This window comes from Podarcis melisellensis (assembly GCF_964234715.1).
Source record: "Podarcis melisellensis genome assembly, chromosome: 12".
Lineage (NCBI taxonomy): Eukaryota > Metazoa > Chordata > Lepidosauria > Squamata > Lacertidae > Podarcis > Podarcis melisellensis.
In genome coordinates, this window is record NC_138544.1 from 1211592 (window position 1) to 1239475 (window position 27884).

General features: G+C 44.9%; 1 protein-coding gene across 2 annotated transcripts in view; it reads right to left on the bottom strand.

Annotated features, from left to right (window-relative positions):
* Positions 1–27884, bottom strand: part of CNTNAP2 (contactin associated protein 2) — a 1023642-nt gene that overhangs the window by 282606 nt on the left and 713152 nt on the right. For both annotated transcript variants that reach the window (XM_081931012.1, XM_081931011.1), the window contains 2 exons: positions 19881–20000; positions 317–517 (listed from right to left, as the gene is read on the bottom strand). In XM_081931012.1, the coding sequence (XP_081787138.1) occupies positions 317–517; positions 19881–20000 (321 nt within the window). The remainder of the gene's footprint in view (positions 1–316; positions 518–19880; positions 20001–27884) is intronic.

A 27884-nucleotide genomic window follows, 5' to 3' on the forward strand; every position in this document is an offset into this window, starting at 1 on the left:
TGGCAACAGCAAAAATAAAAATTCTTACAAGAGCTGAATGTGGGGATGGAAGAGGCTACTTTTTGAATTCACTTTTTTGTATTCACTACATTAAAATTAGCTTATGGAAATGGCAGCATGACTCATCCCAAACTGAATAAATATTTCATAAGCAGCACACAAAAATGACAATATCATTAATAAGGTAGTACAAATAAAGGACACCCCCTACCATCCCAAGTGGGCTGGATTACTAGAGCCACACCAGGAAGCGCTTTGGATTAGATTTAGGCCAGATGCAAAACCAGGACACTTATTTAGAAAATGGCCTGCCTACCTGGGGTGTTCAGCAGCCTTGACATTTTGCAGGTGTAGGAAATGAACTGCTCACAATACTCAGCGCTGCTTGTGATGGCGGAGATCTGATCCATGGTGGCACTGTAATTCAGCTGCAGCAAAGCGTGCTTCTCCGGCCTCTTGCTCACCACCGGGGAATGTTCCTGCAAATCATGATTCACAGTCGTCCAAACTTTGTCCTCTGAAAGAAAAATAAAGAAAAACAATTCAGTGTGCCAGAATCATCACTTATCATAGAAAGGCCACCTGAGCAGGGTATGAGGCCACATGTCCTTTCAAAATAGGGCCACCTGGGTCTCCTTGACTCAGCACTTTAAGTGCCATGGAGTCCCTTTGCAGCCCCACATTGGTTATAACCACTCCTTTGACCTTGCCAGACAGAAACATGGACAGGGTCATGGGAATGACACTCCCAAAGCTGGTGATCAAATGTCACCAGCACCCCCATTAAGCCCACCCACAGCCTGTGGGAAGCCCAGGGCAGATCTTGCTGCTGACCAAGGCTGCCTCATGGCCTGTCAGGAGATCAATGCATTGCCTGCCCAGGAAGGGAAGGGATTCCCCCGCAACAGATGATGTCTGTTTCCTCTTGCTTTAGTGTACATTTTTCTCACTCTGTAAATGAAACCCATCAAAGAGCAACTTTTGTGATCTTCCTTGCCAATCTGAATCCAAAACAACTACAATACTGCCTTTGGCAACCAAAACCTTTGGCAGATCACACTCTAGGTTTGCTTGTGTGAAGTGCTATTTTCTTTTCTGGTTCCTTTCTTTTCATTTCAGGAATGAGACTACCACACATATCTTAATAAAGCATGCCATGGTAAAGTGAGATTAATCTTGATTAAAGTTATATAAGGGCTGATGACCTAGTGTTTATATAGCCTGCTTCTTTGCTCTGCTGCCTTCATGCAGCAAGATGCTTTGTGGCCTGTCAACGTTTATTATATCATAAAGCACTTATCCAAGTTCAGGTTCTGATGGGATAATAATGCTGCTTATTAGATCCCCGAGGGAGATGGTAGGTTTTTCCTTATTGCTTGTGGGCTATGGGTAAAATGAGCCAAAAGTGAACTTGCCAATGGAACTGAGGGATGTTTCATATTTACCAGCGCCCCAATCCTTTTATTAGGAGGCTGGCAGCTAATGCACAAGTCTTAAGGGTAGGGCAGAAGACAGGGAAATGTGCAGTGTGGCAGCGATGGTAGAAACTTGGAATGGATAGATTCCCTCAATTTGCCCCCACTCTTGCATGTGGGGCCATTGGGGAGGGGGGATGAGCAGAGGAGAATGGGGGGAGAGGTAGACCCTTCGCTTCTTTTATTGATTTATTAAAGTCTGGGTTTTTGGCTAGCAGCTTAGCAGTGAAGCTCTGCCAGCCATTAATATTTACTATGGCCTTAGAGGGTCACACTAGCATCTTTCCCAGAGGTGGGGGACCAGGCAGGCAGAATTGCAACAGTGGGAACCAGAGCTCTGCTGCTGCCGCCATGCCCTCTGCCATAGCCACAGGCAAAGCCATTGGGTGATCGCCTCTTTCCTTCCATTTTTGTTGGACGCCTGCCCCAAAGGCACTGTGCACACAGAAATGACAAGAGTCCAGCTCTACTAGAAACCACAACTGGCAGACTTCTCCCTTTTATGTAAACATTACACTTCTGTGCTCCTTGGGCAACAGTCCCAATTTGTCCAAAGCTGCCCTGCACATCTAGACATCCTCTTCCTTCTGCCCAATACGACACAGCCCTATTCCTTCCTTCCTTCCAAAAGTTTCAGAGCAACTTAGTTTTACTCTACCTTTCAATCAAATGATTCTCAAGACAGATTGCAACAAATTCTAATAATGAAAAGTACACCCTGAAACAGCCCTGTGTCCTCCTGCTCATGAACAAGGTCAGAATGTGCTTCCCTTCAGTTTTCCTGTCTCAGAGAGTCTTATAGGGTTGCCATACACCTGGACATATCTGGAATACTGCTCTCTCTAGCCGTTTCCTGCTGGAAATTGGTCAAATGTCCAGGAAAATCTGGACGTATGGCAGCCTATGTCGGCAGTGTTGTTTTTGCCAATTTCCCATAAAAATAGCTCAAAAACAGTAATGTTTTTGCAATGAAAAGCTCAACAACTTTACAAAAAAAAAAGTTTTTTTCTGTCTGGATTTCCACTGTTTGAAATATGGCAGTCCTATCTTGCTAGGAAAACCATCTTCTAATGCCTTGGAATAACATTTATATTTTTTCAGTACCACTTGGGGAGGCTTTCCTTTCTGGCTGGCATGGAGAGCTTGACACTCACCTTGCTGGCTGGGAAATGGATCCAGGCCCACCTGCAAGATTGGCCAATCACAGGCAGGCTTGGAAGCAAGGCCTCCTTTGGGGGTGGGCCTGACGGAGCAGGGAGGCTTCCCTCAGGTCCACTCCCAGGATACTTAAGATGCTCTGCCCTTGTCATGCAACGTTTCCCTTTTTTAAAGGGAAGTTCCCTTATTCTGAATAGAATTCCTTGCAAGAAGAGGGAAAAGTTGACAGCTATGGTCATGGCATCTAGTTTCTTCCTCATCAGATCATTTAAGCATTGGCTATACCTTAGTCTTGGGTGGAGGGGAGGGTGATAGTCTCTGCCTGCCCCTCCAAAGGTAGGGCATCCCATTAAAGGCATCCAGGAGGAGCTGCTTTCATCCAGGTGTCCAGCACCCCTCAAGGCGGCAATCTCTGTGGGGGTCCCCCTATTTGTTGTAAGTCATTGGAATCCCCCACTGCCGAGTTGACCCCCATCGTTCTACCCGGACACTGAGGTCCAGCACCGAGGGCCCTCTGGCGGTTCCCTCACTGCGAGAAGCCAAGTTACAGGGAACCAGGCAGAGGGCCTTCTCGGTGGTGGCGCCCGCCCTGTGGAATGCCCTCCCACCAGATGTCAAAGAGAACAACAACTACCAGACTTTTAGAAGACATCTGAAGGCAGCCCTGTTAAGGGAAGCTTTTAATGTTTGATGTATTATAGTATTTTAATATTTTTTTGGAAGCCGCCCAGAGTGGCTGGGGAAGCCCAGCCAGATGGGTGGGGTATAAATAAATTATTATTATTATTATTATTATTATTATTATTATTATTATTATTATTGGCATCACTTATGGCAGTGAATGGTTGCCTATGCCAAACATCTTACATCTGTCATCAGTAAGGTTTTGGCCTTATTTGATCCAATCTAAGTTGTTGTGTCCATCATTCATAACCACTTGGGGAAGGTGCTACAGGGCCGGCTACAAAGCTACTCTTTCTGCACCTGTGTTCCTGTGCTCTACTTGACAGATTGGGAGAGAAGCCTATAATTATCTCTCCCAATCTTCTTGTCCCTGTTTTCTGCACAGAATTAAAGGGGGAGCAGAAATCCCTTGGGATTTTGGCCACATACGGAAATCTCACTGAAACTCTTAGTTGGAATTTGCAATATAACTATGTGACAAACTAGAAGTGGAAAAGGAAAATGGACGGTGTGTGTGTTTTATGAAGCTTCCAAATTGAGGCATTCTCTGCAATCTGGGTTATCTGGTACAACTATTGTGAGCTATATAGTCAAGAAAACAAGGCTTTAAAAAAGAAGAGTGCAAATAGTTAAAGGTCACTGTTTAAGTAGAGCTGACTGGCCAGCAATTCTTCTTGTCCCACCATTAAAAAATAAATAAATCAGTGTGTCAGGAAGATGGGAGTGAAATTCATTTCAAAATGGGACTTGGGTGCTGTTTTGCAAGGGCTTCTAAAATGCAGTCCATTCTTCTCTTCCTCAGTGTACCTCCAACAGTTAATAATAGACGAAAGGCAAAGGTCTGTCTCCACCGGTGCTGCTGAGTCCCTTGTGAGGCCATATGGCATTTTGCATGAGCGCTAAATTCACTTAGCCAAGCAGATGTGCCATACAGTAGCTGAGCTTATTAAAAACACCGGAGCCGGTGTAAACACACTTTGGTCTATTCTCTGTTAATTTTCATCTCAATTAATGAGAAGCATATAGCTTTATCTAATATATGAAGCTAAAGATTTATGCAAAATTATTAAGAGATTATTTTGACATTGTGATTTCCACACACCCCAGAAGCCTTTGCTAACTAATGTGCATATGAAGAATGCTAAGGTCAAAGGTGAGAGACATTTCAGTACCATTGTTCGCTGTCCTTGAAGCTACAGATAGGCAAAGGGAGCCTTGCATTCTGCTTAAACTTAAGGAACTTGTTTAATGTTTAGAGAAGCCTCAGATGTTTTTCTTTTTGCAGCACAAGAAACTAAATACAGTGGTGCCTCGCAAGACGAAATTAATTTGTTCCGCAAGTCTTTTCATCTTGCGAATTTTTCGTCTTGCGAAGCACGGTTTCCCATAGGAATGCATCGAAAATCAATCAATGCGTTCCTATGGAAACCGCCTTCAGACCAGGTCCGGGGACAGTCTGTCCCCCGACCTCTTCTGAAGGCCGGCGGGGGGCGAAAGTCTTTGCTTCCCCCCCGCCTGCCTTCCCGGGACAGCGGAGACTTCTCCGCTGTCCCAGGGCGATCTTAAAATGCTGGCGGGCGGCAGCGAACGCTTCGCTGCCGTCCCCCAGCATTTAAAAAGCCCCCGGGACAGCGGAGAAGTCCTCTGCTGTCCCGGGGCGATTTTAAAATGCTGGCGGGCGGCAGTGAAGGATTCGCTGCCGCCCGCCAGCATTTTAAAATCGCCCTGGGACAGCGGAGGACTCCGCTGTCCCGGGGCGATTTTAAAGCCCCCGGGAAGGCAGGCGGGGGGGGAGCAAAGACTTTCACCCCCCGCCGGCCTTCAGAAGAGGTCCAGGACCTCTTCTGAAGGCCGGCGGGGGGCAAAAGTTTTTGCTCCCCCCCCCCGTCTGCCTTCAAAAGCCGTCCGGGATAGCGGGAAGCACTTCCCTGCTATCCCGGACCGCTTTTAAAATGCTGGCGGTGGGGAGCAAAGCCTTTCGGCCCCCGCCGGCCTTCCTGGACCTCTTCTGAAGGCCGGAGGGGGGGGAAGGCTTTGCTCCCCACCGCCAGCATTTAAAAGAGGTCCCCGGAGATTTCCCTATGGGCTTTCTTCTTGCGAAGCAAGCCCATAGGGAAATTCGTCTTGCGAAGCAACTCACAAACGGAAAAACCTTTCGTCTTGCGGGTTTTTCGTCTTGCGAGGCATTCGTCTTGCGGGGCACCACTGTACATAGGTTAAGGTTTATCAATTGCTGGTCCAGGATACTGTTGAAATATGCCACATATATCACTTGGTATTTCATTCCTTATTACTAGATGCTTCATGATTTGCAGCTCCATGAGTAAAGTTGGCTGGATTTTTATGTGGACACTATTTAAGGATACGCAGTGGGATGGATTTGAGTCTTCTCACAACTCTCAGCTCCCACAGTTCTTTAGGGGATGCCATGATTGCTTTTTCACTGTTATTGTAGTGCTTGAAATGAACATGTGAATCTGCCACCTGTCTACTCCGAAGTAAGCCCTACTGAATTCAGCAGAGTGTACTCCCAGGAAAGTGGGTTTAGGATTGCTGCCTGAGAGTAGTAGAGAAGCAAAAGTTTGAATGAGGGTCCTCCAGGTTTTTGTGTGTTACAGAAGGAACAGATACAATTCACTTAAACAATGGGGTGGGTATTGCCATTGGCAGACCTACAAGCTCATGCTGGGGATTTTCAGACCTGAACAGGTCCTGATTCTGCAGCTGAGTAAGTCTGTGCCCAGAGTGGAATTTTACTGCTACGCAGGAATGAAGGAAGCAGAGCGAGGGGCCAGCAGGGACCTGCCCACTTTCCTCTTCCTCTCAGATGCACAGGCTGATGCCAAAAATGAAAAAGTTGTGCAAAAGTTTTTTAAAATATCTCAAAATCTTCTCATTTTTCACCTTCATTCCCCACTCCCCAATAATTGTTTGTTCAGTCATAATATATATACACCCGGCAATATGTTAGATGCTCATTGAAGTCATATATGGAAAGGAACCAATATAGTATAATTGGCTCCAGTCGTACGTTTAAAAATAAGCAAAGGCAAGCAGATGGCTCCTCCACAGGAGGCCCCAGGTATCTCCTGTAATGAGATGGAGTTCTGCAGGTATCTGGAGGCTGCTGATTAGCTTAATGCTCATAAGACCTATTTTAAGCACAAGGCAAATTTCACAGAATAAAAAGATCACATATTTAGCAATTTACCACTATATGGTCCTTGTTCTCAGGAAGGAGTGGGTCTCTCACAAAACATGTGGGGGGAAAGCATTTTGCTTCCCTCTTTTGAGGCCCTTAAAAGACACTGCAGGGGCAGACAGTTTGCTTTCACAACATGACAATTATGAACCTCAACCGATTAAGTATGATCCATGCACAGAGGTTGGAAGTCGCAGAAGGAACATTTCTGGGTGCTGAAACGCACAACAGGAAGTGCACTATTCTATCCACAAGCAGGACAGGGGTCAAGTATGCCCTAAAGATCCCAGACTGCTGCCGCATGAACACAGCCAGACCCTTTCCAGTTAGAGCCACATGGGGCCTCATTGCAATCGGCTGGACACGTCCATCACGAGCAAGGGCTAGTTCATGCAATCTAAAAAACAAAGTAGTAAAGTTGTTTGTGGGCTGCACCATTGCTGCAATGAGGTTTCATAATCATCTTCATAATAGTAACAACAACAGCAGTAATTTGATTTTTATCCTGCCCTTTCTTCCAAGGAGCCTGGGGCAGCAAACACATCCATAATAAAGCATTTTTAAAGCATTCTAAAAACAATTGCAACATTCGAAATACTGTTTAAAACCTTCTCTCATTTGAACCCCCTGCCCACAGAACCTAAAATGTCATACGATCATAGAATCATAGACTGGTAAGAGTTGGGAGGGACCCTGAGGATCCTCCAGGACTTCCACCTGCCCTGTCCAGGCTGGCGCTCCAGGGAGGTCACTTCACCCTCAGAGCATAGCAACATGCAACCACCACAGAGAGGCTGAAGGAGTCTGAGACTGTTGATTATAAATTGTCCCCGAAGTATGTGTGCATTATCATACTATATCATGAGGAAAGAAACGCTTTCAGCAAGGGATACTGAACGGTCACAAAACAAAAGGTGGTTTCCACAGCAGCACTTTTCCTTGTGTTATTTGGATAAATCTAGCGCTCTAAATAACCACCCACTCTATCCCGTATCACATGGGAGTGAGCGTGACATCACAGTTTTATGCATGCTTTTCAGAAGCAAGCCTCCCTGAGTTCAAACTAGATTTATTTCAAAGTAAGTATGTTTTGGGTTGCAGTCTCAACCATAAACTAGGGGTGGGGAACCGCAGGCCCCGAACACCCTCCAAGCTTCTGTATCTGACCCGTGGGACTTTCCCCACACCCCACCTCCCAAACCCAGGCCCTGCACGCCTGGCCGCAATGTGCCCCTGAAGTCCAATGGGGCCTTGTGCATGCCTGCAGGGGAGAACAGAGGCAGGGCTGTGAGTGTGTGTAGCAACTGGTGCACTTCCCAAGGTAACATGTCCATTCTTTGTCTGTCTACTTTTGCTTCTGGCTCTCCCCCCACCCCCTGCAAATGGCATGTGGGCCCAGCAAGGTTGCCCAGAAGGGAATGTAGCCCTCAAGATTGGCTTAAAGGCAGAGTTGATGCTGCTGCTCTGGAATTAGGGCAAGTCTGAGAAGGTCAGGTTCTGTACTTGGGCAGGAAGAACCAGCTGCAGCAATATAAGATGGGGACACTCGCATTGCATGTTAAGTATAATTGTTTAATTGCACAGTGAAATGGAAAATGCCTGTATGTGAATTGCTAAGGGTTCAACATTGGAAAATTCCGTAAAGCAAAGTAGAGCTCTCTAAGCACCTAGATGGGTTAATAATTAACTGTTGATGTTCTCTGCTATTTCACAAGTGGTGTTTAACTTCTGATGGTATGAAAAAAGTATTTAGTTGCAAATCACCATTTTGAAGGGAGTTGCCTTTGGTCTTTTGTTCCCAAACATAGTAGATGTGCTAATGAGTCTCTCCTGAGGGGAAACAGCTCCAAGCTAATGGAGATGTAGACAGAAAAAGACCTCTGATTTTAGGTCTGTTTGAAGTAAACTGATATTACTGAGAAGATGAACCTATGCCTTGACCAACATATGTCTTATGGAACTATTTGGAAGTATTATCTGTTTTTGTATCTGCTAGGAAGAAAATTTTGGATAGTAAACTTTTTGAATCAAATTTATGGGTTTGGACAATTTTTATTCCAAGAAGAGTCTGTTCCTATGCATTCTATAGCTTCAACCTGCACAATATTAATAACTGCAATATACCAATAGTACATGTAAAAGGCATCTAGTGGGTCTTAGTGGACAACAAGCTTAACATGAGTCAATAGTGTGATGCAGCAGCAGCAGCAGCAAAAAAGAAAAGAATAGAAAAGCTAATGCTATTCTAGGCTGCATCAACAGAAGTATAGTGTCCAGCAAAAGTAACAGTACCAATCTATTGTATCTTGGTCAGGCGACACCTGGAATGCTGTGTCCAGTTCTGGGCATCACAATTTAAGCAGGATATTGACTAGCTGGAATGTGTGCAGACAAGGGCAACAAAGATGATCAAGGGTCTGGAAACCAGGCCTTATGGGGAAAGGTTGAAGGAGCTGGGTATGTTTAGCCTGGATAAGAGAAGACTGAGAGGAGATATGAGAGCCATCTTCACATATCTTAAGGCAGAGATTTCCAAACTTTTCAAGTTAGTGACACACTTTTTAGACATGCATCATTTTGTGACACGATAATTCAGTTTTACTAGCAAACCAGAGGTTAAACTAAGAACTTTCCAGCCCCGGGAGAAGTGTGGGGAGCTTTTGTGTAACATACCTACACAGTGCAGCCGACATACTAATGTGTCGCTAAACACATTTTGGAAAGCTCTGTCTTAAGGGCTGTCACATGGAAGATGAAGCAAGCTGCCGGGGAGTGGGCCCCCACCAACAGATGGGCTGGGGCAGGTTCCACAGGGGAGGATGCAAAGGGGCACCCAATCTCAGTGATCACAGGCAGCAGGAGGAGTTACACTAAGACCAGACCACGTCATTACCAAGGAGGTAGGTTTAGTCATTGTTTGAAGACTATCCCTGCCTCCTGGTCTGGTCTTGACCAGATGGATACTGGAATCAACAAGGGTAACCCACATGACCTGAAGGTGCTGCTGTTCAATGCCAGGTCAATGATTCATAAGTCCACTGCCATCCATGACTTGATTGTGGGTGGAGGATTTGACCTGGCATGTGTGACTGAGACCTGGTTGGATGAAGCAGATGGGCCTGCTCTTGCTGCTGCTTGTCCACCAGGTTTCCCATACGTACAGCAACCCAGGTCATGTGGGCGGGGGGGGGGGGTTGCAGTGATTTTTAGGAAGTCACTAATTTACACCAGGTATCTTATCGGGAAGACCCAGTTCTCTGAGTGCATGCTCTGGAAGTTGGACAATAGGGGCAGTACAGGATTCCCTATGGTGTACCAACCTCCACGCTGCACCAAGGATTCCCTGCCCGAGGTGCTTCAGATAATGGCAGATGTTCTCCTGGAGACACCTAGTTTGGTTGTCCTAGGGGATTTTAACAACCATGCCGACATGACCTTACAAGGGGCCACTCGGGACTTCATGGAAAGCATGGCCTCCATGGGGCTGTCCCTGAATAAGTTTGGCCCAACTCATAGTCATGGACATGCCTTAGACCTGGTGTTCACCTCTAGTGACGTGGGTGATCTGACATTAAGTAAAAGTGAAACAAAAGAAGTGCCATGGTCAGATCACTTCCTGGTGCAACTGGACTTCTCCGTGACCCATCCCCTCTGCAGGGAGGTGGGACCGATTTGGATGGTCTGCCCCCACCACTTAATGGACCCAAATGGTTTCCAGAGAGTGGAAGGGGATGTTTTATCCCACACTGATGGCTTTTCAGCTGATTCCCTGGTGCTCAGCTGGAATGCGGAGTTAACCAGGGCTATTGACTGTTTGGCTCCGAAGCACCCTCTCCGATTGCATGGAGCCCGGACAGCCCTGTGGTTGGTACTGTACGTCAAGCCTACTAAGTGGCGATAGTGACAGTGAAGAGGACTTTCTTCACCACCTCTATTACATCTGCAGAAAATAGCAGCAGGAGACTCTTTCAGGGGTTAGCAATTTAATGGAACCACATTTGCCATCTCCTGCAATGATTTGCAAAGTTTTTTTTCAGATAAAGTCACTCAGATTCGGGAGGAGGTAGACTCCACCATGGGAGCAGGGCCGGGGTGGGAGAGTGCCAGAGTCCTGTCTAGTCAAGTTGCATGGGATCAATTCTAATCTGTTAACCAATCTGATGTGGACAGGCTGCTTGGGTGAGTGAAATCAACCACATGTCTTCTTGATCCTTGCCCATCCTGGCTCATAAAAGCTAGCCAGGAAGGGCTGGGCGATGGGCTCTGCGGGGTGGTGAATGCTTCCCTCTGTGAAGGAGCGTTCCCAGACCCGCCGAAAGAGGTGGTCATTAAACCGCTTCTTAAAAAAACATCTTTAGACCCGGCCAGTATGGCCAACTATCACCCAGTCTCAAATCTACCATTCTTAGGCAAGGTGATTGAGCAGGTGGTTGCCAAACAACTCCAGGCACACCAGGAGGATGCAGAGCATTTGGATCCCTTTCAAATGGGATTCTGGCCTCACCATAGGACTGAAACTGCCTTGGTCACACTGGTCGATGATCTCCGGCGGGCTAGGGACAAAGGTGAGAGCTGTTGCCTAGTTCTACTGGATCTCTCAGTGACCTTTGACACCATCAACCATAAAATCCTTCTGGACCATCTAGAGGAGCTGGGAGCTGGGGGCACTGTTATACAATGGTTCCCCTTCTTCCTTCTGGGCCATGTCCAGAAAGTGGTGTTGGGGGATGAGTGTTCAGACTCCTGGGCTCTCACTTGTGGGGTGCCTCAGGGTTCTGTCCTCTCCCCCATGCTTTTTAACATCTATATGAAGCTGCTGGGAGAGATCATCAGGGGATTTGGGCTGGGTGTTGATCAGTATGTAGATGATACCCAGCTCTTTCTCTTTTAAATCAGAACCAGTGAAGGCGATGAAGGTCCTGTGTGAGTGCCTGGAGGCGGTTGGAGGATGGATGGCAGCTAACAGATTGAGGTTGAATCCTAACAAGACAGAAGTACTGTTTTTGGGGGACAGGGGGTGGGCAGGTGTGGGAGACCCTCTGGTCCTAAATAGGGCAACTGTGCCCCTGAAGGACCAGGTGCACAGCCTGGGAGTTATTTTGGACTCACAGCTGTCCCTGGAGGTGCAGGTCAATTCTGTGTCCAGGACAGCTGTGTATGTCATCCTGCAATGACCCTTTCTGCCCACAGACTGTCTCGCCAGAGTGATGCATGCTCTAGTTATTTCCCACTTGGACTATTGCAACACGCTGTACGTGGGGCTACCTTCGAAGGTGACCTGGAAACTACGACTAATCCAGAATGCGGTAGCTAGACTGGTGACTGGGAGCGGCCACCGAGATCACATAACAGCGGTCTTGAAAGACCTACATTGGCTCCCAGTACATTTCTGAGCATAAATCAAAGTGCTGGTGCTGACCTTTAAAGCCCTGAACACTTCAGTATACCTGAAGGAGTGTCTCCACCCCCATTGTTCGGCCAGGACACTGAGGTGATTACTCAACAAGGCACAAGGAAAATGAAATCTTATAAAAGCAACTTATATTTATCAGTTACCAAGCAGAAACCCACAATTTACTTAATACCTGTGTCAGATTTTCACCCCCTGTTGGATTAATTAATTAACAATATCTATCAACCACCCACCCCTTCCTGGATCACTGCCTTGCCGTGGCGAAGGGGCTTGAATAACTCAGAGAAGCTATGAACTATGGGTTCAGGACACCCAAGATGAACAGGTCATAGTGGAGAGTTTTGACCAAACGTGATCCACCTGGAGGAGGAACCGGCAAGCCACTCCAGTATCCCTGCCAAGAAAACTCCATTGACAAAGACAACAGGCATATAAAAGTTATGACGCTGGAAGATGAGCCCCTCAGGTCGGAAGGCGTCCAACATGCTACTGGGGAAGAGCGGAGGGCAAGTACAAGTAGATTCAGAGCTGATGAAGTGGCTGGGCCAAAGCCGAAAGGATGCTCAATTGCGGATATGCCTGAAGCGAAAGGAAAGTCCAATGCTGTAAAGAAAAATATTGCATAGGAACCTGGAATGTAAGAACCATGAACCTGGGTAAGTTGGATGTGGTCAAAAATGAGATGGCAAGAATAAATATTGACATCCTGGGCATCAGTGAACTAAAATGGACAGGAATGGGCGAATTCAGTTTGGAGGACCATCATATCTACTACTGTGGGTAAGAAACCCGTAAAAGAAATAGAGTGACCCTCATAGTCAACAAAAGAGTGGCAAAAGCTGTACTGGGATGCAATCTCAAAAATGATAGAATGATCTGGATACGAATCCAAGGCAGACCTTTTAACATCACAGTAATCCAAGTTGGGCAGCATCAAAATCACCAGATGGGCAGCATCAAAATCAGATTGATTCATAGAATCATAGAATCATAGAGTTGGAAGAGACCACAAGGACCACGAGTTAAAGAGGAGAGCGCAAAATATGGTCTGAAGCTCAGAATCAAAAAAACTAAGATCATGGCCACTGGTTCCATCACCTCCTGGCAGATAGAATGGGAAGAAATGGAGGCAGTGAGAGATTCTACTTTCTTGGGCTCCATGATCACTGCAGATGGTGACAGCAGCCACGAAATTAAAAGACATTTACTTCTTGGGAGAAAAGCAATGACAAACCTAGACAGCATCTTAAAAAGTAGAGACATCACCTTGCCAAAAAAGGTCCGTATAGTAAAAGCTATGGTTTTCCCAGTAGTGATGTATGGAAGTGAGAGCTGGACCATAAAGAAGGCTGATCACTGAAGAATTGATGCTTTTGAATTATGGTGCTGGAGGAGACTCTTGAGAGTCCCATGGACTGCAAGAAGACCAAACCTATCCATTCTTAAGGAAATCAGCCCTGAGTTCTCACTGGAAGGACAGATCCTGAAGCTGAGACTCTAATATTTTGGCCACCTCATGAGAAGAGAAGACTCCCTGTAAAAGACCCTGATGTTGGGAAAGATGGAGGGCACAAGGGGACGACAGAGGACGAGATGGTTGGATAGTGTTCTCGAAGCTACCAGCATGAGTTTGACCAAACTGCGGGAGGCAGTGGAAGACAGAAGTGCCTGGCGTGCTCTGGTCCAGGGGGTCACCAAGAGTCGGACACGACTAAACGACTAAACAGCAACAACAACATCAACCACCCAGTGGTTAAAGGGAAAATAGCAGAGAGTTATTCTGGTTCAATATTTTTTTTTTCTTAATGTGGATTGTGCTAGAGAATTTCCCAGGGGGCTGTGTCTTTAGATTCTGATCTGTAGTCAGTCAGTCAGGGCAAAAGTCAGACTCTGTCCAGCAAGCAAGGAGCAGAGTTTGTTAGAGAAGTTAACTCTTTATTCCTCTTTTCCCTCTGACCTCTCCTCAGTGTCCCACCACCGATCCCTGGGCTTTGAGCCGTCCTCCTCGGGGGTTTCAATTGGGGTTCCCCAGCTGGTGCCTCCCACCACTCCTTCTTCATCTAGCCAGTCCCTGGCAGTCTGGCAGGATTAATCCCATTGTAATAAAATAATAGAAATTACAAATAAAACCCATTTGGGATGAGTTTTGTAATTGCAAAGTGAGAACAATACATGAAAATAAAATTTCACAAATATTGGTTACTGAATTTTGTATCAGAAACAAAAGCAGTCTGATGAAAGAACAAACAAACAAACAAACAAACACACAAACAGCCTTTCAAATATATTCAGAATGCTATCAAAAAAGGAAGCACCAGTATCTTCCAGGTTGGCGTATAAATTACTAGAGATGGATGAGGGGGAAATTTACAGTTGCACTCTATGTGCTGTAGCAACAATTCCCTTTTTCTCACAAGTTCTGTGGTAATACAATTTTCATTATTATTTTTTGTTTTGCTAAAGGTCAAGGTCATTTTGTAACACTTTGTAATAGAACACATTACACTTTGCCCATTTCTGCAAGAACAGAAAAATATAATAACATTTCGCTTAAAAACAAGAATCATATTTAAGCCTTAACCCTTATTTCAAAAACTAAATTTCAATGCTGAGTTCTGAGAGATAGTGAAAAAAGGCACAGGCATCTAAGATTTCTGTCTACATGCTTTAAGTGTACATAGTTTATTGGCACTCGCATGCTTACAACGCAGAGCAGGTTGGAAGTCTCAGTGTCTCAGACAAATCAGGAAATCTGGAGAGCTTATCATCTTCCTGCTCACCAAAGAAGCAGCATGCGGGCTTCAAAACCTGAAGGGGCTTCTAGTAAAGCCTAGCCACAGTTCAACAATACTTTCTGGTTATGCCAGTCCTAGACATTTGGTAAAGGTAAAGGGACCCCTGACCATTAGGTCCAGTCGTGGCCGACTCTGGGGTTACGGCGCTCATCTCACTTTAAAGGCCGAGGGAGCCGGCGTACAGCTTCCGGGTCATGTGGCCAGCATGACTAAGCCGCTTCTGGCGCACCAGAGCAGCACACGGAAACGCTGTTTACCTTCCCGCCAGAGCGGTACCTATTTATCTACTTGCACTGGCGTGCTTTCGAACTGCTAGGTGGGCAGGAGCTGGGACCGAGCAACGGGAGCTCACCCCGTCGCGGGGATTCAAACCGCCGACCTTCCGATCAGCAAGTCCTAGGCTCTGTGGTTTAACCCACAGCACCACCCACATCCCAGACATTTGGTACATACAGATAAATATTTACAAGGAAAAGCTGCTGACCATCCTGTGTATGTGAATACTTGGTGTGCTGCATTTTGTGGGTCCCCACCAAGAAGAGAGTTTTACTACAGCACTGCTTCCTTGGATTTCAGATTGAGTGTGGCCACAGTCCTTTCTGCTTGGCGGCATGTGACAGATTAAGGGGCCACCCAAATTCATTCCTTGTGGTTGCCCACCTGTGAGCTCCTTGCTCGCCCTATTTCCAGATCTTTTCTGTCCTCCCATGGGAAATGCTTCCCAATGTCCATGCCCCTCACCCCCAAACTCCACCTCAGCCATGCCTTTGGGAATACCTGATTCGGATGGGAAAGCTGCTTTGATGTCTGGGTTTTATGCATTTCTCCTCAGACAGGATTTCTGTAATGTTTGAAATCCACCTCTCAGCAATGGAGCCACACACAGGCCTTTTAAATATTCCACACTGACAGAACAATCCTGACCATAAGTGTAACTTAGGTTGCCATAAGTTACTCTAAACTCTGTTCAAGAGCCTCTAGGAGGGGCTTCTCCCAGCCGAGTCAGCAGGAAGGTTTGGGACTGAGTTTTGAGGTCCCATGGCTGAGCTGAAGAGAGTTTGGAAAAGGTCTTGGCATGACCCTGCCAATCCCCAGAGATGACTGGCTCTTACTGCTCCAGTGTAATCTTTCACCAAGAGTTAAAGAAAGCTATGTTGGTTTTAAGTATATGGTTAATCACAGAATCGTAGAATTATAGAGTTGGAAGGGACCCAAGGGTCATTTAGTCCAACCCCCTGCAATGAGGGAATCTCAACTAAAGCATCCAGGATAGATGGCTGTCCAGCCTCGGCTGAATAAGTCTAATCCTATGACCAGTTCACAGAGTAAATTTTGATACTCCTAGTATCTACACAGAGACTGGCCTTCTTCAAACATAAGGCTCATCCACACTTCCGTTTGTCTTGTGATTTCTAGGCATGGGTTCAAGAGGGGTGTTTCTTTTGTCCCACCACTTTCCTCAGGAAAACCTGCAGTTTACTGTTGAATTAAAATGAACGTCAACCAGGCTTTCTGCTGAATGGTGCTTGCTCCAATTCAGCAGTAAACTGCAGGTTTCCCCATGGAAAGCAGTGGATGAAAGAAAAGCCTCTCAGACCCCGCCTGGGAATCATGGGGCAAATGGAAGAAATCACAGGACAAAGGGCCGTGTGGATGAGCCTGAGTTTGGGCAGGTTGTTCCTGCTGAAAAATTCATGTCAAGTCTCCAGACAGGGAGAACACTATGCTGAGGAAGGTCCCCTCCACTCTGGCCACACTTGGCTTTGTCAAAGCAAGTTCTCAACAAACCTGTGGTATAACAACAAAACCCATATTGTATTTCATGTCTCAAGCCTTTCCCCCACATACTATACAATGGACTCAGTGCTTCTATGCCCCTTTGGGGAAAATGGGACCCAGGGGCTTCTAGGAATACAGAACACATCTCTTGGTCACAGGTGTCAAAAAACCATGATCACGGACATCAATGTCAAAGGCACACAAAAGCTCCCCCATACTCTGTCATGAGCTGTGTCTGTCTGTGAAACAGAAAACAGGCTTGGCAAGAAAGGTACTTTCAACTGTGCCTTAAGATCCACATTAGCAGTGTGTGTGTGTGTGAGAGAGAGAGGGGGGGGGGAGGAAGGGAGAGAGGGAGAGAAGATAGATTGCTCCTCCAGCTCATTCATTGCTGACTCATTCCTTTGTAAAACCGCATCTGGCAGAGCAAACAGGCAAGAAGTCCTGAATTTTTCATGTGAACAGTAGCAGCACTGCGAACTTGCCCTTCTCTCTCTAGGTAAATTAATTTAAAGAATTAAACATCAGAGCAGAACCATCCCCCGAAGACTGATTGGGGATTCAAGGAAGAATGCATCGTTCCCTCTTTTGTCTCTTTTTAAACACACTTGCCTCTTTTTATGGCTCTCATTATAGATCTCACTAATAAATGAGCATAATGTGCCATTTCAACATGATTTTAAATGTTTCATTTCTTTTAACATTAATCTACTTTGAACTTTTATAGCTCTACAGATAGTAGGAAGAGAAAACACAAGCCAGCAAAAATAATCACCTCAGAGAGCAGAGCTTTTTGAAAAATCTCTCTCCTCCTCATGTGGAATGGTTTGATTCTCAGCTCTGCTGTCTGTCAACTTGACAAACAGCATCACTAGCAAAAGCAACTGAGTCTTGATGTGACATGCCCAGGAGTCCTTGCGTGAAGCATTTGTTTCCTAAGGGCAACAGGGCCTTGAGGAAGGAGAGGGAATAAAGAGGCTGCTTGTACAACAAGGGGACAATGCAGAGGTAACAGCCCAACATAACCACATGGAGACAGGCACATCTTTTCACGCAAGGATGATTTGCACCATTAACATCCACAAACCCCTAAAGTGCAGCCTTTTATGAAAAGGCAGAGGTGGGGGGATCTTTAGAACCTTGACAACAAAATGGAAAAGTAAACCGCTAAAACAACCTCCACATGTATTCATTAAACACTCCCAGGGCTAAATAATTGTAAAGTCTATAAAAGCACACATTTCACTTTAGCAAAGTGACCATAAAATGGAAGGGAGAGCATTATGGTGAGCAGTCTTAATGCAGGCACTCCATTTGACCCCTGACTAACAGATAGCAGTTCAGATGAAGGTAGAAGGGACAAATAGCAATAGCAAACATAATTGAAAAATTCAAGCTAATGTCTGTTTGGTTTGTTTGCTGCACATGGGCCCATATGCCTAAACCAAACTGTTGCCCTTTATCAGATGATACAAGCACACAGGATTTGTTTTTGTCTTTTTTTAAGGTAATTTTCTTATCCATAATCTTAGAGTTCTTCTTAGGGATTTGTGCTCTTGGGGATATATTGGACCTGTTTTGCTTTCTAGTTTAAGCTCTGTGGCAGCAAGGGACCTTGAACTAGCAACCTCCAAGGAGCAAAGAAACTGCCAAGTCACCACAGTTCTCAAGTTTTGTTCAGAACTCTTATATGGGCAGCAGGAGAGGAGAGAAACTCCAAAGATCTGCTCCTCACTACATTGTCTTAAGCCGTACCACCTCAGGAAAGTGTCTGAGAACAGTATGGTTGCCATACTCTCCTCAGTGATTTCTCTTCTCACCTGAGGCAGGAATGAACCTAGCAGGGAAACCAATTGTGCCTCACACACAGACTTAATTCTAAAAAGTGTAGCACCCCCTCCCTGCAAATTTGCTTTCTTCTCTCTCCTGCCTGTCCGTTCTCTCCCAACAAAACCCCGTCTTTCCTATTTGGCTGTTTCCTGTTCTCCTGTTCCCCAGTGGCAGTTCCAAACGGAAAAGAAGCAGCCCAAAATCTACCTAGATATGCCCACATATACCACAAAATGACATCTTTGTAATGGGTGTCATATGTTTTTAGACCTTCCACACATATCCCAATTTTAAAATGCAATGGCCAACTCTTCACGATAAGTGAATACAAAATTATGGGTTACCATAGTCATGGCTCTTTGAGTACCAGCTGTTCTCAGGGCTGTGGCATTTCACATCACTCTTGTGAAATGTTATAGTTTCCTCCTCTCACCATTCTAAAACAGGCTGAATGAGGGAAGATGAGGATACCATATGAGGTCTAAAATAATAGAGGTCTTCATGGCCCAGACTAGGTTTAAATATATGTATTTGTGAAGCAGCGCTCCTGTGGGGTATTTCACACAAATATAGCCAAGAGCTGATTCTGATACAGTCAAACCCTGGAACTTGAATGTAATCCATTCCAGAAGACCGTTCAACTTCAGAAATGTTCAAGTTCCGAGGCGCAGCTCCCGAATGGTTGGACTCAAGTAGAAGCTGTGTCGGATGTTTGAGTTCCGAGGAAATTTTAAAAACCGGAACACTTACTTCTGGGTTTTTGGCGTTCGGCAACTGAAACGTTCGGCAATAGAGCCGTTTGAGTTCTGAGGTTTGACTGCATCACAACATCAAAAAGTGATATAAAGAGGGTCCTAGACAAAGGGGAGGGGGGGGGACATAATATCATCTAGAATGGAAAATAAATCACACATACAACTTCTGCTTTACTGTATATGTGTGAAACGTCCCATGATGCTTTGGGTTGAGCAAGGAGTTGGGATGAAGAAAGGAAGACATTTAGACTTGTCCCTATACTGACTGCTCAGTTTCCGTGTGACCGTAGATTTGCCATCATCAGTAAATAGATCCTCATCAGAAAAATGGGTATATTAAACAGTGAGTTCATGTGGTTGTCTTGAGGTTCAATATGAGCGAGAGGGAGAATGAGAACAGGGTATTGAGGTACTAGAAAGCTTTGAGGTACTAGAAAGCTTTGCTCTGACCCCCCCCCCCAGCTACCAACCTGTGGGCCACAGATGAGATTCTGCTATGGGAGAAGTGGAAGGAAGCAGCAGTTGGTTCTAGCAGGCCAACATGGAAGGCTTGCTGTTTCCCTCTCAGCAGGTACTTTGGTTGCCTTATTACAATTCTCTTCTTCTAGGAATTCCTTGGCAACATAAGTGGGGTCATTCCATTTTAGCTTCAGAACAAGCATGAGAAGTTAGGCTGAGAGAGGCAGGGAATGACTGCTATGTTGTGATTCAAATCTAGTAGTCAAATACAACATGGTTTCTCTATAAATAAAGGGAAAGATCAAGACTATGCGCACACAGTGTAGTTACCTGTCATATTGCAGTGCACTTTCAAGGGTCCCAATGTGCCGCTGCCATCTGGATCTATCCAGTAGAAGCCTGTTGGTTTGCCCAAGTGTTTATATGCTTCACAAGAGAGTTCATAATTAGCTGAAACAAACAAAAAATAATGCTAAGTAAATCAATTGCCCTGAGATCCAGAAACATTGCATTTTTGGAAAAAGTCATAATATTGTAGTAATTGCAAAAGAATTGTAAAACCATTGTGCTCTTGGGGATATATTGGACCTGTTTTGCTTTCTAGTTTAAGCTCTGTGGCAGCCTGGGGCGGGGAATAATTTTCCCCCCCTTTATCCCCCCCCAAAAAAATCTAGGTGCGTCCTATGAGCTGGTGCGTCCTATAGGGTGAAAAATACGGTAAGTTAGTGGAAGTGTTTGTCATATGCTATTTATCATATGCCAGAGGAAACAAAATTTCTAAAAGATTTAACTCTATAAAATTGGCAAAAATTCAAGATTGCAATATGTAAAGGTAAAGGGACCCCTGGGGTTGCGGCGCTCATCTCGCTTTATTGGCCAAGGGAGCCGGGTCATGTGGCCAGCATGACTAAGCCGCTTCTGGCGAACCAGAGCAGCGCACAGAAACTCTGTTTCCCTTCCCGCCGGAGCGGTACCTATTTATCTACTTGCACTTTGACATGCTTTTGAACTGCTAGGTTGGCAGGAGCTGGGACCGAGCAACGGGAGCTCACCCCGTCGTGGGCATTCGAACCGCCGACCTTCCGATCGACAAGTCCTAGGCTCTGTGGTTTAGACCACAGCGCCACCCGTGTCCCATTGCAACACGTAGATCATTGCTATTTAAGAAAAATTAAAACTGATAAAAGGGAAACTTTAAACAGTATTAAAATGGAGTAAGATAAAGCGCCAAACTGTGATTTGACATTTTTTATTGTTGTTTTTGTTTTGACCATCAGGATCATATCAACCACAGAAAGTAATAATAATGCTAATAATATACACTGGTACAATATGGAAGAACAGAGTTGAGCAAAATATGTATTTACATTAAAATATACCAAAATACTACTACTAATATGCTATATACAGAAGGTTAAAAACCCAATATATATATTACAAATGGTTAAGAGAATTCATTCATTTAAAAGAATAGTAGTAATAATAATTTTATTATTTGTAGCCCGTCCATCTGACTGGGTTGCACAGCACCTCTGTGATTTGGCAAACTTAGAGGCTCGTCCGTGAGAAGATCTGTGATGGTGCACAGCTTCCTTGAAAGACAGCTGGCCACCACAACTTCCTTAGTGCTGCACAGTCACAAGGGTCAGTTTTAGGAGAATGCCCTCTTGCACAATCCACATATGGCAAAACTCCACAGGCCTGGCCTGCATCCTATCGAACGGTATGTCCTTAGCAGACTAGTAAAGCAGTGGGATTTCTTTAAAATTTGCGGTATACAAATCTTTTAATAAAAGAAATGTTAGGGTAGAAAGTGTTTGTTGAAGGAAGCAGAGTTGAAAACCTCTGCTCTAGTTTTCATTTGTTCAAAATGCTTGCAAACTACCACTTTGCTTTATCTCAGACCTCTGACAAAGGTCATTGGTGCTTGAGTTAGTTCTGTGTGGCAAACCTTGCCAGATCACAACCTATAAAATCCAGCTGCCTTATGTGCCAGCCACGGCTTTGGCCACTCCACTCCTTTCCCTGCCCAAATACTGCTAACCTGTTATGGCAATAGCTGTCTGAATACAGGGGAATTTTCATTGTCACACCGGCCACATGCACATCCAGTTGTGAAACATCAGATGTCTAGCAAAATTTGGCAGACCTTACATTTCCCCACAGGGTTGGCAGGTCAATGAAAAACAGAAAAGGGGCTCCCTCTTTCTTGGAATCCAAATGTCCTGCAAGAAGTCATTGTGCTGCTATTCTCCAGGATCTTCTGTGAATAGAGCCCAACAGGAGGAGTCAAAAAGGCTCAACAAGATATCCTAGATCTGTAGGACAACCTTCTTTGCACAGTAATATACTGGAAGACCAGCCCAAGACCAGAAAGCTTGTATACAAAACACCCTGAACTCCCTTCACGGTCTGCAGGGCGCACCTCAGGGCCTTCCAGATGGGCTGCTTAATAGAGTAGCCATCAGGATTTGTTTGACGGGAGGCTAGATGACATTGCTCCAAAGCAAGTGCTCTCCCACAGTTTCCGGTACATTTCCCCATCACTTTCCTTGCTGCAAAAGGCAGCAATAGACTTGAAGCGCATTAAACTGTAATTCTCAGGATTCTTGGAGGAAAATCAATTTTGCATGAAAATGATGTAAGTATACTATAGTGTAGTTATACACACATAGATGAAGTGATAAAAAATTAACTTTTAATCTGCCAGTCCACACTAAAATATTTATAACAAACTTAGATTGGATATAATTCTTATTTCAAATAAGTAATAAAAATACAAAAATTAATTTATTTTAAAATAAAAAATAGTAATATATACTGAACAAGAGGCTTGCTGATATACAGACCATAACATTATGTTGGGAGCTAATACCTGCCAGTAATTCAGTTTTTCATAGACACACAAAGACTGCTTTGGCTGCAAGCATGAGAAAAAATTAAGGGTATAAGTGCCTATTAAAATGGCAAACTTCAGACCTTTTAACCCAACCTCTGTGATCTTCTCTTTTGATTTCAGTAAACTGTAGTCTAAAAGGTCATTATTTTTTTGCTTCCAAAGTTAGTTAATTTAAAAGAGTACACAATATCAAACAGTAACATCCTAACAACAACAGAAACAGATGTACAAATGTAGGATGGGGGACACCTGGCTGACCAGTAGGACATGCAAAATGGATCTAGGGGTCTTGGTGGACCACAAGCTTAACATGAGTCAACAATGTGATGCAGCAGGGAAAAAATCTAGGTCACATCAGCAGAAGTATAGTGTCCAAGAGAAGTAACAGTACCAATCTATTGTGTCTTGGTCAGGCCACACCTGGGATACTGTGTCCAGTTCTGGGCACCACAATTTAAGCAGGATATTGACCAGCTGGAAAGTGTGCAGACAAGGGCAACAAAGATGATCAAGTGTCTGGAAACCAGGCCTTATGAGGAAAGGTTGAAGGAGCTGTTTAGCCTGGATAAGAGAATACTGAGAGGAGATATGACAGCCCTCTTCAATTATCTGAAGGGCTGTCACATGGAAGATGGAACAAGCTTGCTTTCTCCTGCTCTGGAGGGTAGGACTTGAACCAATGGCTTCAAGTTACAAGAAAATAGATTTCGAATAAACATCAGGAAGAACTTTCTGACAGTAAGAGCTGTTCAACGGTGGAATGGTTTGACTCGACAGTTGGTGGACTCTTCTTCTTGGGAGGAATTTAAGCAGAGATTGGCTGGTCATCTTTCATGGATGCTTTAGCTGGATTCCTGCATTGCAGGGGGTGGACCAGATGCCCCTTGGGGTCCCTTCCAACACTACAGTTCTATGCTTCTAATAATGAAGTGCCAATATAATTTACAGCTGGCAATTGCCAGCATTATAAAACAAGATACCCAGAGATTTACCAACTGCCTGCTGCAAAATTATTTTAAACCAGAATAACACAAGTCTTTAAAAATTCCTGCATTTTTATTAGCACCTGAATATTAACCTCATTTGTTCATTGTCACATAATACATTACTTAAAAGCTGTGATGTCGGACCTCATTAAATTGCATGAGTCCCTTGGATCACCCACTTCTTTTCTAACAAAAGTACAAATCTTTTTCCAACATAGTATCATGTGGTTAGGAATTATGATGTACCAGGAATGCTCTCTGATTAAAAAAGCATACCAACAGCCGGTGTACAATGCAGCTAATTGTAAGCCTTTATTTTGTTAATGGCGTCTAATCTTGCAGGAGATGCTCCTCTGCAAACAACTGTGACAGCTGCCTCCTATGATCTTTATGAGCTCATCTGGCTCTGTTCCATGCCCCATTTACCTCTGGACAGAATGCTGTTTAAAGTGATGAAACCCACTTTCTGATGCCCAGGTTACCCCAACCACACCATATTTCAACCAAACCTTGCCCTTGAGTCCCCCCCCCCACCTCACCACTCTCTTGATGCTCTTGTTTCTGTCTAAACTTCCACTTAAACTCTCTGTCTTCAATTAAATTGCTTGTCAAACCACCTGACTTCCTCACATCCATAACCCATGGTTCCTTCTAATGGCATTAACTCTCCAATAAGCTTTCCAGTGGATGAACTTTTCCCACAGGTCCTCATCCCCACTTGTCAGTATCTGCAATGCCAGAGGTTGCCCTAGAAGAACCCAGTGTCTCTTCCAACTCTATAGTTGTATGATTCTATCTCTGTGTGTCTGCCTCTCTTATCCTTGAATTTTGGGAGGTTGGGTTGGAAGTCATTACCCCTAAGAAAGCTAGTCCCACCCTCTCCATACTTCCTCTGTCCATGGTTCCAATAAGCCCCCAAATTTCATGCCTGAAGATCCTTCCTAATCTGGCTGAACCAGAGCTGAGTCATCCTCCTTTAAATACACCAACCAACCCCAATTTTGTGCATTTCAGAGGTTTGGTACTCCAACTCCTATCAGCCCCAACCAGCGTAGTCAATGGTCAGGGATGATGGGAGCTTGAGTCCAAACCCTTAGAGGATACCAAGTTGAAGAAGCTTTATATACCCTCACCATGGGCTCCTTTGGGAGGAAGGGTTGCATATAAATTAACAACAACAACTACCATGTCTAGTCACTCCAGCCATGGGATTGTGATTGGGAACAGTGGCTAAACAGGGGTGGAGCTGCTGCTGACTCCATACTATTATGTACCTCAAAAAAGGAATAGGAGTACATTGGAGGTCAAAACACATCAACAAAAAGGAGGACATCTATTTTCTAGCCTGTGTTTAGCTTGCTTCTAAGCTAGTTTCTTGTTTTGAAATTTTTGAATTGTGTCAAAAGGCTCCAGCATTCTCTCCTTTCTACTTTGCACTAGGAAGAACTCATAAAACATTCCCGTTACCAGTGCAATATTCAGCATGTCCTGTGATAAAACACATCAAATTAAAAGGCAAGTATGATAGAAAGAAAGAAAGAAAGAAAGAAAGAAAGAAAGAAAGAAAGAAAGAAAGAAAGAAAGAAAGAAAGAAAGAAAGAAAAGAAAGGCATATGCCAAAGCGCCATTGAAATGACTTTGGGCTGAATCATATTGTTGAGAAACAAGACAATTACTATTGTGGTGATAAAGACAAGGAAAGAGGAGCCTGTCATTAGAATGATAAAGATGAATGTGTCTTTGACATGGCAGATGGTAAAGAGGATGATTGACACGTGGAGGTGAAATTATAATTGAGTTACTACAAACTATTTCAACTGGCAGCTCAGCTCAGCCTGAATACAAAAGCAAAGGAGTGCCAACAGAGAGAGCTGCTTTGATTTCAAGTCAATTTCAGGAGTGGAGTTGCTTTTTAACTTGTGCTACAAGAAAAATATGATGGTGATGATGATGATGATGATAAAGAATAGTTCTAAAATGTCCCCCCAATCATTAGAGTCCTAAGTTAGAAAACACATTGTAAGAATGGACATTTATATGTCTAGGGATACATAAAGAAGTCTCTACTCAGGTCTGTTCTAGTCATCGAAAAAGTCCAAACAACTTGTTCAAGCATTTATCTGCAGTTGAACTAGGACCTAAAGTAGGAAGACTCTAGGATTGAATCATTTGTTCACATCTGCTGCTCTTTGGAGTCAGAAAGACAGAAATATAAGGATCTCTGTGTGCTACACTTGTTGAAGGGTTTTCTTGCAGTTATCAGATAGAACACCCCCCCCCCGACCACATGGCTTCTTCACCCCAGCCTCTGTGCACTGAGCAAAGATCCCTGCAGAGGGGAAACCTACGTGCCCAGGTCTCCCTGGGAGCTAACACTCAGGCATATGGTTCCAGTCATGGGGAAGTAGATGGGCAGAGGCTTTTCTCCGTAAGGTGTTCACACCCCATGCATGAACGTCAGGTGGAGGTGCATGGCAAGGAAGTAGCCCTGTTCCCCGGGAGATCTCTGAAGGGGATGTGACAGTAGACTGGTCTTAAATGAGTCTGGCTTCAGAGTTTGCCAAAGGCAGTGAAACACGGCTGGAGTTCACTGCAGAAGAGCCTCAGACTTAGAAGTCAGCACAGTCAGCCGTCTGGAACAGCAGACCACATCCAAAGTAAGAAGAGAAGACTTGCCTCTCCCAAGCGACACACAAATAGCCTTTCCTGAAGCAATCCTAGACAGGGTTGTCTGAAGGAGGTGCCCATGGCAAACCTCACTGTCTGGGGCTCCTCCCCTGCCTCTGCCACCCCTCCACCTCATGACGATGGTGGCAGCAGCAGTGGCAGCCCCCCTCCCTCGGCTTTTGGGGCTTGTGTGGGTGCTGTGCTTTTTGCTGCTACTGTTTTAGTGATGGCAGACTGTATCGTCTTGGCTTTACATTTTCCTTTTGCTACCAGGTCCTCCAGCTCCCTCATGCCCGCCTTGCTCCAGGAAAGAAGGCAGGGGGCAGCCCTGTTGGGAGGGCAGGAAATGGCAAGGTTGCCCAGGAAGCTGAGCTGCTGGCTCTGGCTCCTTGGGCCCTTTGCCTGGGGCTTTGCAAGCAAGATCCTATTTTCACATGTGAAATGTTGGATGCTATGGGAATAGAAATAAACAGCTTCATTTTAAGGTGTATTTTAGAAGTGTGGGAGGTTCCCACTGAGTTCATAAGAAGTAAGAAGCAGCTCCGGTGGTTGTTGTTTTTTCCTGGAGGGGGGTGCAGACAGTGTTTCAAGTGCATCTTACTATGAAGTATAAAGCCAGCACTCTGGGGGCTCTTTAATAGCCCTCATGCATGGTTTCCATTACATTTTCTCACTTTACAAATAAAAGAAGGATTTTTGTTTTCAAAATAACAGCCCTGCAAGCTCTGTGCATGTCCTAAAGGCAAAAATAAGCAGTTAAGCATTATACTAATGTCAATAATGACTCCTCTGTTGTCACTTAAGCAAACCTAACAGAGGGTGAAAGAAACAAAGAAACAGCTGGATTTTGTTACAACAAAAGAAAAGTATTTTTTTAAAAAATTCAATGTTCAGGCAGTATAGAATTAGAACTAAAAATGTTTTTGTTGGTAAACTAAAGAGAGAGAACAATAAACTGGAAAGCTGCTTTACAGAGAGCAGGAGAAAGGGAGCGTGATCACTGGCTTGCTTTTTGATCTCTCTGCTGCTTTGGACCCAGTCGACTCTGGTCTTCCTCCTAGGCAAGGTCTGTGTAATGGAAAACAGGGGTGCTTGTGTTACCACGGATCCAGGCCTACCCATCTGGCAGAGTACTGCAGAGCACTATTTTATCCTCAATGCTATTTAATATTTGAATGAAGCCCAGGGCCGGCTAAACCGTTATGGAAAGGGGAGGTGACCCCCTCAGGCGCCAGGATGCAGGTCTCCATTGCCGCTCCTGGTGTAGGGAGGTGGGGGCACCATTCGGTGGTTCACCTCAGGTGCCAAAAGGTCTTGGGCCAGCCCAGATGAAGCCACTGGCAGCAGTCATTAGAAATAACTGGAAAGAGAACTGGTGGGGAAGCTAGTCGCATTTGTTTGGCAGTATGTTAATTAATTCAAATATAGCCACAGTGGAATGGACTCCCTAGGAAATGGTGGGCTCTCCTTGCTTGGAGGCTTTTAAGCAGAGGCCAAATGGCAGCTGCCATGGATGGTCTAGTTGAGATTCCTGCATCGCGGGGGATGGACTAGATGACCCACAGGGTCCCTTTCATCCCTGCAATGATATGATTCTATGTTCCTGAAAAGGGAGGGATTTTAACAGACACTTATCTAGGTACCCATGACATATTAGGATTACTCCAAGGCAGGAAAACTTTGCCAAAGTGATTTTTTTTTTGGGGGGGGGGATAGGCCACAGATCAATTGATTTATATACAAAATAGCATTAAAAAAATACAAAATAATAATACAGTTGAG